Source organism: Melampsora larici-populina (assembly GCF_000204055.1).
Source record: "Melampsora larici-populina 98AG31 unplaced genomic scaffold MELLAscaffold_37, whole genome shotgun sequence".
Classification (NCBI taxonomy): domain Eukaryota; kingdom Fungi; phylum Basidiomycota; class Pucciniomycetes; order Pucciniales; family Melampsoraceae; genus Melampsora; species Melampsora laricis-populina.
The window spans coordinates 391,248-406,695 of NW_006768801.1; the positions used below are offsets into that span (position 1 = coordinate 391,248).

The following is a 15,448-nucleotide window of genomic DNA, read 5'->3' on the forward strand; positions in this document are numbered from 1 at the left end:
ATCAACCGAATCAAGAGGTCAAGCTTAACATCCAGTCGACTTTGAAGATAATGTCAAGGTTTTCACGCCCAATTCAAGCAACTGCGTGGAATCGATGCCGAGTTTGGTAGATTTGACCACAAACCTGAAGGCTTTAGTGCCAATTGCTTGCTCAAAACAAGGTCAAGTTTCGCAATATGGGAGTTTGATGCGATCCATGGGTCAGAAGTGTTATGTAGACGATTCAGCTTCCCCTTGCCCCATGCCGCAATCTCAGTCGAACATGACATTTGTCTCGCTCGTGCTGGCATGCTTTGCCAGCTGGGAAGCATTGCGACCTGTGAACCCCTACCACTTCGATCATAATTGCTAACAAGTACCTTGCTCAAGTTAGTTAGTCAAGCAATCAGCACCCTCTCAAAGCCTGCTACATCGCCATTCACACCGTTTGAACCCATCTGATCAGAATGAAAACCAGAGCATGGACATATTCAAATACTGAGTTGAGGAACGCGCCACAACAGAACGAGTCTCTCCTGAGAATCAGGTGCCTTATAAGCACTGCATGTTTGGGATCGACTTTATCATTATCGGTTTGCGCGCAAGGCTCTTGTTTAAATATACTTCTTCATACGCAAAACCATCGTTGTAGATTTAGTGATCAACACTGAAAAATGGAGGAGCACCTGAATTTCTTCAAGGAAGCAGTTTTGCTTCTCATTTTCCTCAGATTGGCAGCCTTAATTTACAAATAGTAAGTTGTAGAGCAAGTAAAAACACAACCTACTCTCTCTCATCTCTTTTGTTTCTCCCATTTATGTCATTCTTGGTTTCCAGTAGAAATCGTGGTAAGTGAAATTTCAGGAATATTGCAATCGGGTGTTCAGTACTGATAGCCAGTTTATGGCCTCTACCTGCAGCGATTGGAACAAGCGAAAGGAAGGACGTCTATCAAGATCTGCCTGGTTGGCCATTGTGAGTGATATCAGTTCGACTCAACCTTGAATGTTATGTCGACGATCATACTTCCTTGTTCCGCTACGCATTGAAGATTGGGACAAGTAAGTCATTTATGTTCTCACTCTCTCTGCGCTATAAAGTTACTTGGAGATGTTTGAAGCTGAAGTTCATGCGAGGATTTCCAAAACACACTTTGAAAGCTACCAGAGGTTATATTGAACAGCCGCAGCTTGCTTGAATGGAATTCTAGGAAGGAGAGAACATATGGTCTCGGGTTTTCTGTTGGTTCAACTCTATCGCAAGATTATTAGCTACCGTCATTGAGCACTTTTTCACTTTTCCAGGTGACCTTGCCAGGTATGAGGCTTATAGAAATCAGTCGCCCAGACTGGATCGAGCATGTTCAGAAAAGTCAGTTTTCAAACTCATGCTGCACTAGAACATGAATTTCTGAATTGAATCTATGTCCAATTACGCTTAGCCAATTTTCAAAACTATGTCAAAGTAAGTAAATGCTACCAATTTCATAGAGAAAAAGGTAAAGATTTCTTTTCATATTGATCTCATACTTGCCAATATTTTGCGCTCCTCAGGGCAATTTCTTCCGGGAGGTCATGTCAGACGTATTTGGTCAGGGTATCTTTGTGGCTGACGGTGCAAAATGGAAGTCCACTCGGCAGGTCACAGCACGAATCTTGAATGCCCACAACTTCAGGGTGAGTACTCCAAAATGATTGTCCAATAGTCTGGTAGGCGTGGTTTGTATGACTGTAGCCAAGTTGGTTCTTCATTTAGACAATCGTGGCACCGGCGATACATGACACTCTACGAGCTTTCAACGATCTATTGGAAGTGAAAGCAAATGAGGGCTCAATCGTGGAGCTAGATGACTTTTTTCATCGCTTTACCTTAGAGGCTTTCATCCAAATGACGTGAATCACTCTTTACTTCAACTTCCTCTTTCTATGTATATCTACTGATCAATGAATTTCCACCACGACAGTTTTGGACGCGGGATAGGCTGTCTAGAGCAGGCCAAGACCGGGCAGGAGCTCGATCCCTTTTCACATGCATTCGACTTTGTTCAGAGACAACTTGACCTTCGGTTCATCCTTACTGCCTTCTCAACGCATCTTGGAAGGTTATTTGGAAAAAACCCAAGGATGACTGCCTCTCGAAACATTCTTGATACATATATCTACGAGCTTATTGACGCTCGGTCAACACCTGAGACTCGAGCCGAGACTCCTCGAGATTTGTTGGGACTCTTCATGGAATTTAGTGATGAAAAAGGTGTCTCACTGAGCCGGGATGAATTGAAGGATTCGGCCTTGAACCTCATTATCGCTGGAAGGTGAGTGTTTCGTTCTAAGAGTACTCCAAGCGTATTGCATCTTCTTTGAAAAGTTGATCAACGTCGAATCACTTGCGAGCTCCGCCACATGAAGAGATACCACGGCTCAAGCACTTTCTTGGACATTTTTTCACCTTACAAAACGGCCGGAACTACTTGTCCCCATCAGGGAGGAGATTGCTCGCTTGATACCGAATGACGATGTCATGGTAGATTACGACAGCTACAAGCAATTTACCAATGTTCTCGCTGTCTTTTACGAAGCTCTACGGCTCCATCCCAGCGTACCTAAGGTGAGTGACCAAATCATGAACATTGCGCCATGCTTGGGCCCTTCACTATACCATGGATCGTGTTGAGACGCAGAAGAACCTCAGCGAAATCAATCTTGGTTTACTTCTTTCCAGAATGCCAAGTTTGCTCTCAATCACGACAAACTCCCAGATGGACCCCTCATTCAACCGGGCGATTGCTTACGCTGGAGGTCAGTGGATTTCCATAGTCTTATGCATGATCAACTCTATACAAAACATGAAGATCAAAACATCTGATTGGAGAAGTGATTGGCAAATGGCCCGAGATCCAAACATCTGGGGCCTTGACTGTGCTGAATTCAAGCCGTCTCGGTGGATAGACCCGGATGGAAAGTTGAAACAATATGGTCAATGGAAATTCCATGCTTTCAATGTGGGTCTTTTTTGTCTGAGTTCGTCCTTTTCGGATTGCCCAGTGGACTCTGGACATCTCTGACGCTCTCTGCACGACTTGAAACCCAGGGTGGGCCAAGGATCTGCATTGGCATGCACTTGGGTACGATGGAAGCGGTGGGTGTCATAGTCGAGATTGCACGCAGATATGATCTACAATTTGCCCCAGGATGGTGAGTCGGTGTTGGGCTTTATCATGCATTGACCTTTCCGGCAAGCGGCTTACAATATTGTAAAATCTCACAGGCTATCAAGAGTGCCAAAGATCGAAAAAATCACACCTCAATGTACAGAACAGACGCCAAAGTATGGCTCTTCTCTGACTCTACCAATGGCTGAACGGATGGAGTTGATACTCACTACAAGAGACAAGGGCTCTGCTCAATGTATCGAGTCAACAGCAGAGTCATGTCACAAGGTCAATTAGCTCCGGTATGTGGATGGCAAAGGAAATGGGGCGAGGGTCCACTCTTGGGGGAAGCAGGATGCATAGTAATTGCCAAAGTGTAAAATAGACCGCATATCATATAGTGTGCTCCACAATGATGATCAAGTGGTACACAGAAAAGCATACACAACGTGTCTTCAAAGTCACAACCTCCCTCGTATATGATTAATATAATTGAATCGGAGAAAGAGTACATGGTTGTTTAGATCTTTGTGTCGTATGGGATAGGAACCAGAGTTTCGGGAGCGTTAGATTGTGTGGACACGGTCCGGGCTTCACGGGGAGCAGCTGGCTGACGCTTGACGACGATCGTCTCTGTTGAGGCAGAAGCAAACCGATAGGTCATCAGCGACTCAACGCTAGCAAACGAGAGATGGAAGTTTGCGGGTACATACCTCCTCGGGCCTTAGCTTCCGATTTGAGCTTTGCGTTCTCCTTCACTCGGTTCAAGAAATCGTCTCGGCACTTGGAGTGTTTGACGTGCTCGACTCGTAGATTCACTCGCTTCTCGAGATATCGGTTACCGACGACCTTGTAGACAATGACACCCACAGCACGGGGGGCTACGTTGTAAATAACACCCGTTCGACTATGAAAGCATGTATAAACATCAGTTGATAATGAAGCTTGACATGCAGGAATCGTGAATGAGGCGTACCCGTGGTAGTACTTGTGAGGCATACCCTTCTGTTGGGCACCGTTGGCTTTGATATCAACGATGTCACCAACACGGTATGTTCGGAGGTAGGTGGAGATTCGAATTTGACCTGCCTCCTTGAAGCCACGCTTGAACATGTCGCGAGTGCGACCTCGGTAACCGAATGAGTGAGGCATGACGTTGGACTTTCAGGGGGACTATGAATGCAGAAGTTGAAGAAAGCGAGTTTAATTTCGAGATGAGTGAGTCAGATGAGGTTATGGGAAGTCTCTCCTACATGGTATGGTGATTCTGATGAGGAGGTCAATCCAATCGAGGTCAGCTCTTTGTCGTCTTTTTCACAATTTTCGATGATCTCGACTCACCTCGTCTTCTTGACCGCCCGGGACCGATTTGTACAGGTACTACAGCCCGGGTGTGAGAGCTGTGATGGCCAATGGGGGGGGTTGAAGTGATAGACTCAAGACTTAAACCTAACAACTGCGCACTTCAACCGCTTCGGCTCAACCTAACACAACTCACACGAAACCAACCCCCGTTACCCTTCGATTTCGCCCAGCGCCTCAAGCGAACGCAAACCACCCGTGAAGGTCATCTCAAGAACTCGGCAGACCCAACGGTCCACGCTTCAACGTCACCATGCCTCTCGTACGTCGTCACCTTCGCCAGCAGCGCCTTCTTCCGCCCTTCCCGTCTTGTCCGTTGACCCCCGACTTTCGATCATGCTCAGACTGATAGCATGAAATGATTTGTTATCCATAGGCCCCTCGTAATCACAACAAAACTTACAAGGTTCCTCGACGACCATACGAGGCTCCCCGTCTTGACGCCGAGCTTAAGCTCGCTGGTTAGCCTCGGTTTCTCATTTCTCACTGGGATAGGTGTATTCCCCTTCGGAGCTAATGCAAATCCTTTCCAATGCTTAGGTGAATTTGGTTTGAGGAACAAGCGTGAAATCTGGCGAATTGCTTTGACCCTTTCCAAGATCCGTCGTGCTGCTCGTGAACTCTTGAAACTTGAAGACAAGGACCCCAAGAGGCTGTTCGAAGGAAACGCTTTGATCCGTCGATTAGTCCGAATTGGTGTGTTGGATGAAGCCAGGATGAGATGGATTACGTGTTGGCCTTGAACGTTTGTACTCGATATTCCTGTGTACCCTCTTCCACACTACACGGATGGGTTCTGATCATCTATGCTCAATCCATCACTTTGCACTTCATCAGATCGAGGACTTCATGGAACGCCGTCTCCAAACCCAGCTTTTCAAGTCTGGATTGGCCAAATCCATCCATCACGCTCGAGTCCTCATCCGTCAACGTCACATCCGTGTCGGTAAACAGATTGTCAACGTTCCCTCTTTTGTTGTACGACTCGACAGTCAAAAACACATTGACTTTGCCCTCACCAGTCCTTACGGTGGATCAAGAGCTGGACGTGTCAAGAGGAAACGGGCAAAGAAGGCTGATGCTGGTGAAGAGGCCGGTGAAGAAGATGAGGAATAGACATGTTACTCAATTTCACTTGCAAAATGACCATCACCTTTTTGCTCAACTTGCCCTGTTCGTCTTTGGCCGCCCTTTGCACGCGATTCCCAAACGCAATATTTCCTATTGTTTAAATCTAAGCGTATTTCTATGTCCTTTGTCCCCAATTTACATGCTATGGTACAATCTCATCATGACCAACAAAAACCCAGCCACAACAGGCTTGATTTCTTTTTCCATACTTCCCCCTGCCCTCGAACAATTGAGTCGTGCCCATCGGGCAGTTTTTTCATGTTTTGATATGAGCCAAACACTAGCACACACGACATGTTTTTGCGAATTGCCCGCGCTAGTCATGCGTATCTGAGTACTCAGTTGCAAGATCCAACCTGGCGGGACCCCATGACACATGTTGCCTGTCCCTTTTTAGGTGTACAGTTTTAAATATGCTTTCGTATATCAGATAGATCTTTACTGCCGTAAATTGTTTTGGGAACACTTGCAGTATTTCAGAGATTGATCAATGTAGTTCACAGTTTCTGTAACCTGCTCAAGGGATCACTACCATGAAGACTTTATTGGCACTTGAATGAGGCATAGTATCTTTGACTTATGAGGACCAATGATGCAGCTCTCTTGGATGGGTTATGAAAAGGATCCACAGCTGTTTTTCAATGTGTTGGTTATCACAATGAAGCATGTGGAAGGAAATATTCTGGTGTCGGAAAACACTGATTGTGACATGATTTGGGTGTACTGTTGATCTTCAAGAAGCTTGTCAAGATTTCAACCAGTTTTCCATAAACTCAAGTCAAATTGTCATCAAAACTATGGCAAGCATTGTGAAAGCAACAGTCCTTTTCTAAAATCATGTGAAAGAAGGTTACAAAAAAAATTGAAGAGATCAATTGAATTATTTCCTCCTTCTTGACAGATTTTACTACCATCCACTTGGGATAGACGCACTGCTTTACACTTCATGCATTCATCCAAACTTGATTTTGTAACTAGTGCGCAGACCAGAGTGGTGCTTGTCCCATTTCCCCAACACCCTCACATTTTTACAACATATGGAAGTTCTCTATTTGTGGCTTTATCTGCCTGTGGCTTTGAAAAGTTGTTTCTGCCCACGAGTATCCATTACACAGATATGTGTCATGTGGAATTTAGGACTGCCTCAGGTCAAATTTATAATTTCTCAAAAAAAACAAGTTTATCAATCACCAAGTATTTAATGAACCTTGGAAAGTATCATGTCTGAACTTGGATACCCCAGTATATCACTGATCACGTTGATTATTTACAAAGATAACAATCAAAAAAACATTGAAGAAATCTGCAAACTCAAAACCCCAAACATTATATCACATACACCAAAAAAAAACCATCTAGATACATACATCATAATACAAGAAGACATCTTATTGATCAAAATACAATTCAAAATCAAAACTTAATATCCTTCATCAAGTTCCATAAATTTAATATAACTTTCACATATCTTTTCTAATTTCATTTCTTTTGCCTTTTTAAATTCATATCTTACATTCGATTGATTAATATTCTTCATAAGATATTCTTGAGCTAAACCATTTAATTCATTTATTTTCAATTCTATAGGTTTTTAAGAAACAAACAAACAAAAAAAATACAAAGATTCATTCATCTCCATTCCATCATCAAAAGAAACTAATCAGAAAGACTAACCATTGGAAAGTTTGTATAACTTTCTTGCATCACAGCACGCTTGTCCATTCAAACGTGAGTGAAGATAACTTCGATAATCAGGGGGAAAGCTTCCTAGACCGACCGTGGAGATTAACAATGCTTTTTGACACTCAAACTTGGACCGCAGAGGCGCAAAGTTCACCGTTCTACAAACCACAAGGGATCAGGTTCAAGATTTTTACGTCTTCTATCGAAGTTACACACAAGTACCGCTGAGAACATGATTATGGCACTTACCGGTGCTCCAGATAGTCCGCCAGGGCTTTATACGTGGAGTATCTGTATTTACAACCACAATGTGAGTGGAAATACAGAGATTTAGTGATCAGATACAGCAGAAACACTTACGCAGCGTCATTAATTACAATCATCCTTTGAATCTCTCGATTATTTGTCTGTCCAAATTCATCCAAGGGCGTCACATCACTAATTGTACTTGTAATGAGACCTGAGACTAAAACATACCATTTCATATCCTTCATTATCCTCACAAAAAGACTCGATATCTTCCTCTTCATCCCATTCCTCTGATCTCAATAAAAAAGCTCTGAGCCCTTTCCAGATTCTAAGATGTATTTCAAACCTACTCGAATCCTACCAAGAGTAGTCATCATCCAGATCTTTTTAACTAACATCAGATCTTGATCTTTCGGATTCATTATATTCTCCACCAGCGTAATTAATTCCTCAAGGATCAGTTCAACCCCTGATCCGATCAACTTAAACAAGCCTATCAACACCCGTGTCATACTCGGCATCAGATATTCCTGGGTAAACCGAAAGATTCGACCAATGGTGGGGAATCGAGCGAGAAGAGCTTCTGCTCGGCAGTTGACCCTGTTCATCCATGGTCCTATCAACGAGCCAAACATTTCTGTAATCGTTATGACTAGGGCGCGAAATGGAGGATAGCGGCTTGGGATCTCTGACTCAGCTGCACTGCCTTCAAGCACTGTAGAGAGACAAAAAATCAGCTCGAGCAGTTATGACGGGTTGGCAGATGTTTCTCAGTCCCATTCTACTTACATTTTTTGAAATGTTCGATGCCTTGCAATAGCTCAAGCTTGATATAAACTTTCTTGGGTGATCTTCCAGTCCTATTTGGAAATACAAAAGCAACTATATCCGTACTACTCTGAACATCTACTGGATTGACCGATTCAGCTTGATCTTCGGTAGGGGCAGCGGGTGTGGTATCGGGTTCGAGAGTTGGCGAAGATTCGGATTGTAAGACTGGAATCTCTTCAGTCACCGCAATAGGTTCAGATGCTACATCTGGGCTAAGCTCCGGCGATGGAGTCTCTACGGGAGGAGATGCTGTAATTTCTGGGGTGACCGAGGTGTCGGCTAACACCTCGGTGGGAATGTCATTGCTTTTCTGCAAGGACGGCGTGAAGGGCGGCGATGCAGGGGCGGGGACGGCAGGCTTGTCAATAGAGGGATTGGAGTTTGGAGGCGTGCTCGAAGGTATGCTCTTTACAGGAGGCTTGGGAATGCTGAAATGTTCGGTGAATGATCAGGTCTTCTGAGTGATTAATAAACTAGTGGATTTTTGTACGCACGGCGAATGCACTGCTATTTGAGGAGTTTTCGGGGGTAAGGGAGGCGCTTGATCAATGGTCTTGGATGGTGTTTGTGGTGGTGTTGGCTGTGCAGTGGAGTTCACTGCCGAGACTACAGGAGTGAGTGGCAAGGGACGCCGAGTTTGAGATTTGGTTGAATGAAGTGCGGGATGGGGAATAGTAGTTGGGTTCGAGTCTGCTGTAGTGAGATTGGTGAGTTGAGTAGATGGGTCGAGTTTTCGAAGTGAAACTTTCATCACGAGGGAATCCTTGACAGTGCAAAGAATGATTATAACCGAGCTGAAATAGACTGAAGTGATCAAGATCTAGAACACTAACCTCAACATCTTCAAAAGCCTTGAGAACCTCAGAGACCTTTCCGATTCGTACATGCCAACCTTTTCGACATCGATCGCTAGCCTTTGACGCCGAATCTGTGAGGAAAGTTTGAGATCCATTTAAAAAGCGTCCGGGTGATTCAGTGGTACCAACCTGATGGAAAAGGCAAAGTTCAATTTCCAAGTCTGTTGTTGATTGATTCTAAGATAGAGATGTGTACGTACCGTACCGCCCCAAACTAGTCTTCGAGGAACTTCAGAGAGAGTGTCATCAAAACGGAACCCCAAGCCTTCTTCTCCATCGTCCTCGAGTCGAGCAAGAAATGTGATCTAAAGTTGAGAACCCCATCATTTAGTGTCTCGATCATTCTTCAAGATCGATCAATCAAAGTCTGATGACACTTACTCTATAAAGTGTCCCTAGTGGAGGTGATTCCCAAATGAAGATTGGTAATTTAGATTGATGACCGACTGATCGAACCATCTTTGATCTTGCTTTGAGACGATCCATGAGTCCTTTTGTGAAACATTGTTTCTGTGAATGAGATTGAGACCATTTCGATTGAGTTCTTGATCTGGCTTAGATTTCAATTCATAACCATGTACCTTTTCGGTTGTTGTTGTTGTCGTGGTGGTAGTTGAGGTGTTGGTCATTTCCAGTTCTTTGCTTGATCCAATCCTACTTCTGGGTATATGAGGAAGTGTTTTCTTGTTGATCAAATGTCTTTGAGTTTGTTTACCATCTTCGACGCGCCTGAATTTCCAATTCCCAATCGATTGGCTATTTCAACGCGTGATACAGAATACCTCTTTAAAAGCATTTCACATGTTTATCCTCCTGATACATGCTTATAAGCTGAGCCTCGCCGGTTAAATCTTCAGCCTGGTGATCACATGATCTTGTCAATTATTCAAGGCTCTCGAGTCTCACTCTCGAGTCTCTGCTCAAATAAAAAGACCTTTGAGAATACTGATGCTTTGCCTGTCACATCATCTGAGATCTCAAGAGGACAAGTGCTTTATCAAGTCTCATTCAACATGAGGTGCAACAACTGCAACAGCAGAATTTCTTTTTTATATAATTGAAAATCAATGTCACAACCACCAAGAGTTCTGATTCTTAACATTCTTCTTTGCTGGATAACCTGAAATTTTGAGGAACAAGTTCAACTTGCTTCATCATCATCCTTTCTTGGTCATCAAGACTCAATAGTTTTCCATATATCATGTACCAGTTTCAATCCTTCAAGCTTCTGAAAAGGGATGTATGTGTGATGAAATCCATTACACCCATGGCCTGCTCAACATTGTGCCACATTTTAGTCAACAATTTCGCCCCCTGAGACTGAGTGAGCTGACTTATAATGTTGGTGTAAAGTTCTTTCATCGCAATTCAACATGCTGAACATCACAAGTGTATAAAACAGATACATATCAATCCCCAAGATTTTCTTAAAAAAGATCATCAATTTTACACAAACTTTTAAATACACAAACCAAAAATACATAATCCAATCTAAATAAATTTTGTTAATAAATGATCAAGACTATAAATTCAATAAGAGGAGGAAGAGGAAGAGGAAGAGGAAATCAATCTGTCCATCTAGGTTCAAAAGGAATCAAAGTGTCTCTTAAATCTAATTGGTTTTGAATTTGAATTTCTTGATGTTTAGATAATCTAGATGCTTCTGATCCATCTGCTCGATTAGCCCAAAGTGATTTAACCAAGATAACTGATTTTAAATTATCTATTGCTCCAAATAGAATCGAAGCATGATGTTCAAAATTAGGAGAAATCGATCTAGAATGATCTATGATGACTAATTCACCATCTTCTTCGGCTTCTAATTCCATCGGTCCTGGATTATCTACATGATTAAATGCAAATGATCTTAGTCGAGTAAATCGACTTAGTCTGGCTGCATAATGTGCCTATACGTGGAAAATGATCCGATGCAAAAATGTTAGTGATAGACGCGGAACAGAAAAAGAAGTCAAAAACAAACCAAGTTTCCTGGCCATCGCTTCCCCTCGTAACCATCCACCATGACTAATAACCGCTCCAGTCCTGGTCCTATACCAGCTCGTCCGATAGCGTCAAACAGATCAGGATTCATATCTCTTCCTACCACACAACTGATAGCAAGAGATTTCAATCCTTCATATCCTTCTACTGCCGAAAGGACTTTATCGACTAGCCTAGCAGTAAAGCGAGCTTCTAGATCAAGTTCCTCAATCACAAACTTACCACCTTCTAATCTATATGTCTAGCGAAAAACAAAAACAAAAACAAAAACTTTGTTTGTTAGTCATCAGATCTCAATGATTGATCATCATTTTAAAATCACATACTCTGATCAGATCACAAAGTCGAGCAAGGATCTTAGGATGATCTCTAAATCCATCCAAGTTCAAATACCTAAGATTAGGTAAGATCACTTCTGGAATAAACCAATTCAAATCTCTAATCTGATGTACTGGCATCCAAACACAAAGATGTAAAAGTTTTTCAGTTTGAGTGACGATGGGTAACCAATGAGGAGAACATTCTTGAATTTTTAATGCTTTTAAACGTTTTAAACATGGAAATTCTTCTGGATTGATTTCGTCATAAAAGGTAATATAACTTAATGCTAGAGCTTCGAGTGTTGGTAATGGATGACGTAGAAAACAGATCACGGTTGAAGTTGGAAGACTACTTAGGCATAGAGATCTTAACTTTGGAGTAGCATTGAAGAGTTGATGACTGATCTCGAGAGCATAAGTAGGCAGAGGATGTGATAACCTCATCCGAGTAGTACCATTATAGAAGATAGTTGTCACATGACGAAGCGTTGAAGCACGAAGCAGGAGATGGTTTTGAGTGATATCGAGTAAAGATCGAATATCATCTCTATCCGATGGAACTGAAAAACCAAGACGACTTGGACCACTTGAGATAACCAGTCGACGTAAGTAAAAAGGACAACATAGATCATGAAGTGAATGACAAGTTAAAGCCAAGTTGATGAGGGTTGACCAATTGATAGGTTTAGGACCTTCTTCTTCGATCTCATCTTCATCTGATTCTGGTACTGGTACTGGATGAGATTGATCGATTGAGATTTGAACGATGATATGAATTAAATGAATTTGAACTTCGATTGGTAAATCAAGTAAACGAAATGTTTGAAGACCGTCATCCATTTTATTATCTTGAGAACGTGAACTGGTGGTAATCAAGTCAGGATGGAAGTCTCAAATCAAACTTTTGGCTAAGAAATTTAGAAAAACCCGAAACTCAAACAGACCCAAACATTGAGCCCCAAAAATAGTTCAAGATAGGCTTACATAAGATTTTAAACTTTGATATCATTTCACAGTTCAAACAAAGGCATCAATCACACAAACATCAACCAAAAAGAAAATAAGAAAACGAAGAAATCTCAAAATAAGAAAAACAATCTTTTTTGATAGACAAGAGATAATCCAATTTGAGTTCACAAACTCAGGTATCCATTTGGCAAAAAAACATATACGACGGCTGATACTTGATCACTCAACAATCCATTCTTCTGCCCTTCTTCATTGAAGTATTATAAACTCTACAAGTTCAACTCAATTTCATCCATTAATTGTCTTTGGAATTGGATTTTTCAAAATAAGAAAAAAATCGTAATTTGATTTCATATAAGATACTTGACTTTCTATCATACATTTTTCATCATCATCATCAAGACCCATGAACCAAACCACTTAATCCAACCACAAACCAATCCAAAACCAAAGGTAAAACGATCACTAACCAAAAGCCTAAGAACCAATTCCCTAAACACTGATCATTAAACATTAAACTTTTCAAATCGATGAATCCGATCCAAAGAAATCCAAAGCCGATCAACCAAACCAAACTGATTCCTCTACTCAATCTAACCGATCTTTTTCGTAAGATTATTGGAATTAATCCTAATGATGGTCCAAATAAAATTCCAAGTCCTACTCCAAGTGCGAAATTTAAAACTGATACTACTGAAATTAAACAACCTACAAGAAGTAAGATCATAGACTCTAACATCTTAATCGATTTAATCGATCTACTATCCAATGTTACTATTGCAATCGGTAGACTTATCCATAGTCCAACCACGAGCCAGAGTTTGGGTGACTATTTCAGTAGGTTTAGCAAACTTCCTTATCAGTCTCTCAACTCATTAGAATATGAAATATTTGGGCAAAGGAAAAAGACGGACCTCATACACCTTTGTTGGCTCTACTGATCTAACTAGTCTCCAAAAACACCCAGCTCCAATCAAATGAGAAACCGTAATGATCTTAATACACCAAACCAGACTTCCCTCTTGCTTATCATTTTTTCCCATAACCTCATCAACCGATCCGATCTTCTTTTCAATCTTCTCTTCTTCTTTAATCTCTTCTTTCTTCTGATCTTTAAAATCTAATTCTCCCCATAAACTAAATGATAACAAAGTGATTCCAATCCCCATCAAAACCGGTACAAACAAATAATTTCCAACACTCACAAATCGTTTTTCTCCCATCATCAAATAAAGAAAAAACGATTGATGAAACCTTTCGAGTAAATTATTTAAACTACGTAAAGTAGATTCCAAAACTTTTCCAATCGTATGAAACCCATGTGGTCCTTCAGCTGGTACGGCAAACAAGCCAATCGAATCTATTCTATAGGGTGTGAAAAGTCCTTCTGGACCTGATGGCGAGCCTAAGAGTCCGTATTGGATTTGTCGAAGAATGGTTTGAGAAGCAAGGATGTAATCGTTTATAAATTTCGATCGTCTGTTGCTTGTTGATAATTGGTCAACTCCATCATGGATTGTTACGGGACATGAGCCCGTCCAACGGATGATGTTTGAAGCTGTGTTGATAAGATCTAGATTCGGAAGTTGTCCGTTGATACCCTCTGCATATTGAGATAACTTGGGTCAGCAGCAGAACAAAATATCCTACAAAAGAGCAAGATGAATAGACATACCGTAAAAGATTCCAATGTGACTGAATGAATGGAACGGGTAATCAATCGATAACGCTGCCCAAATTGGCCCCGAACGACCTTTCATCCGTTCTGTTTGGAGGTCTATGGAAACCAAACATCAGGAAACCCGTTTTTGAGAAGATTTGAAGAGAGCGGTCATAGAGACTAAACTGGATTGAGGCAGGTCGTGATAGGCTTGAAGCCAAGCTTGAGTTCCATGAAGGTGACCATCAGCAATTAGAAAGATGATATCTTTACTCCAAAGATTCATTGCTACAGATTTCCCATTCCTGTCAGTTATTCTGTGATTCAAGTATGAGAGATTTGAAAGACTCAACTGAGAAGGTAATCCGCAAGTGCTAGTACGCTAGCCACCCCTCGTACATTCACATCACCTCCTTTAACATCTGATCCGGGTTTACGAGTCAACCAAGAAGCCATGAGAACTATTGCCTCAGCTCCATCGGTACGTGGTGCGTGTAGGGTAGCATGAACATTGGTACCGTTGACGATCGAAGTTGAAGCATGAGGATGAGTAAACGAATAAGTTTGTGTTTGAGAAGGTAAACCCATGCTTTCGAAAGCTTGACGCATTTCTTCGGCTCGTCTATTGCGAAGAAAAAAAAAGGAATAAGGATAAGAAGTGAGATGAGCAAAGGTGAATGTACAAACTGTTTTGATGGTAGAGTACGCCAGAGGTCTACTTGATCAGCATATTTATCAGCTTTGTGAACCTGAGACCAACCCCAGTAAGTGTTAACCTGCAATCGATCGATCAAAGGTTTAGAGTCAGTCAATCAAGTACTTTAGTTCACCATGATGATGATGATTGAAATCAAGACGAACTTGACCAGGTTGAATAGCATTTTCAGATATATAAGTACCTCTTGATAGAAGATGAGTCGGTAAGATCAAAGCTGAGACGAAACCTGCGATGATGAGTAATAAACTATTTCAGTACGAGAAAGAAGAGTTAATGATCAGTTAAAAGATAAGATATATAGAAATCAGATTATGATACTAACGTGATGATAGGAGTAGCAGAAGTGATAAACTTGAAGATTTTCCTTCTACGTAAGACTCTAGTGATAAGTGATTTCAGTTCTGGATCGATTTCTTCTTCTTCTTTTTCTTCTTCTAGATTATCATCATTCTCACTATCATTCTGATTTGATTGATTGTTTTTGATTTGGTTGGATTGCTGAGTTCGATTGATGAGTTTTGAGTAAATTGACATTTT

The 15,448-nt window shown here is 41.6% G+C and overlaps 6 protein-coding genes across 6 annotated transcripts; 2 read left to right on the plus strand and 4 right to left on the minus strand.

The window, feature by feature from the left end:
- Window positions 1-653: 653 nt before the first annotated feature.
- Window positions 654-3,427, plus strand: MELLADRAFT_90397 (cytochrome P450 monooxygenase; the record flags this gene model as incomplete). Its single annotated transcript, XM_007413475.1, has 16 exons — window positions 654-733; window positions 817-827; window positions 876-954; window positions 1,031-1,040; window positions 1,140-1,220; window positions 1,284-1,350; window positions 1,421-1,443; window positions 1,533-1,655; window positions 1,735-1,871; window positions 1,971-2,080; window positions 2,179-2,293; window positions 2,388-2,586; window positions 2,701-2,777; window positions 2,851-2,980; window positions 3,070-3,173; window positions 3,247-3,427. 16 exons carry the CDS (start codon window positions 654-656, stop codon window positions 3,425-3,427), a joined length of 1,527 nt encoding a protein of 508 aa, XP_007413537.1.
- A 160-nt stretch (window positions 3,428-3,587) lies between these two features.
- On the minus strand, window positions 3,588-4,303 carry MELLADRAFT_72625 (uncharacterized protein; the record flags this gene model as incomplete). The annotated part of the gene is made up of 3 exons (XM_007413575.1): window positions 3,588-3,763; window positions 3,844-4,037; window positions 4,107-4,303. The coding sequence occupies 3 exons, from the start codon at window positions 4,280-4,282 to the stop codon at window positions 3,651-3,653; spliced, it is 483 nt and encodes a 160-aa protein (XP_007413637.1).
- Window positions 4,304-4,667: 364 nt separating this feature from the next.
- On the plus strand, window positions 4,668-5,608 carry MELLADRAFT_75362 (uncharacterized protein; the record flags this gene model as incomplete). Its single annotated transcript, XM_007413476.1, has 5 exons — window positions 4,668-4,754; window positions 4,869-4,953; window positions 5,033-5,178; window positions 5,208-5,237; window positions 5,330-5,608. The coding sequence occupies 5 exons, from the start codon at window positions 4,746-4,748 to the stop codon at window positions 5,606-5,608; spliced, it is 549 nt and encodes a 182-aa protein (XP_007413538.1).
- Window positions 5,609-7,043: 1,435 nt separating this feature from the next.
- On the minus strand, window positions 7,044-9,872 carry MELLADRAFT_117405 (uncharacterized protein; the record flags this gene model as incomplete). Its single annotated transcript, XM_007413574.1, has 12 exons — window positions 7,044-7,204; window positions 7,298-7,464; window positions 7,556-7,597; window positions 7,667-7,713; window positions 7,784-7,901; window positions 7,952-8,270; window positions 8,345-8,814; window positions 8,881-9,149; window positions 9,220-9,372; window positions 9,444-9,548; window positions 9,625-9,753; window positions 9,825-9,872. The coding sequence occupies 12 exons, from the start codon at window positions 9,870-9,872 to the stop codon at window positions 7,044-7,046; spliced, it is 2,028 nt and encodes a 675-aa protein (XP_007413636.1).
- Window positions 9,873-10,808: 936 nt separating this feature from the next.
- Window positions 10,809-12,404, minus strand: MELLADRAFT_90401 (uncharacterized protein; the record flags this gene model as incomplete). Its single annotated transcript, XM_007413573.1, has 3 exons — window positions 10,809-11,150; window positions 11,225-11,485; window positions 11,571-12,404. 3 exons carry the CDS (start codon window positions 12,402-12,404, stop codon window positions 10,809-10,811), a joined length of 1,437 nt encoding a protein of 478 aa, XP_007413635.1.
- A 526-nt stretch (window positions 12,405-12,930) lies between these two features.
- On the minus strand, window positions 12,931-15,445 carry MELLADRAFT_90402 (uncharacterized protein; the record flags this gene model as incomplete). The annotated part of the gene is made up of 8 exons (XM_007413572.1): window positions 12,931-13,362; window positions 13,448-14,136; window positions 14,209-14,310; window positions 14,380-14,415; window positions 14,547-14,815; window positions 14,881-14,969; window positions 15,055-15,157; window positions 15,234-15,445. 8 exons carry the CDS (start codon window positions 15,443-15,445, stop codon window positions 12,931-12,933), a joined length of 1,932 nt encoding a protein of 643 aa, XP_007413634.1.
- Window positions 15,446-15,448: the final 3 nt, after the last annotated feature.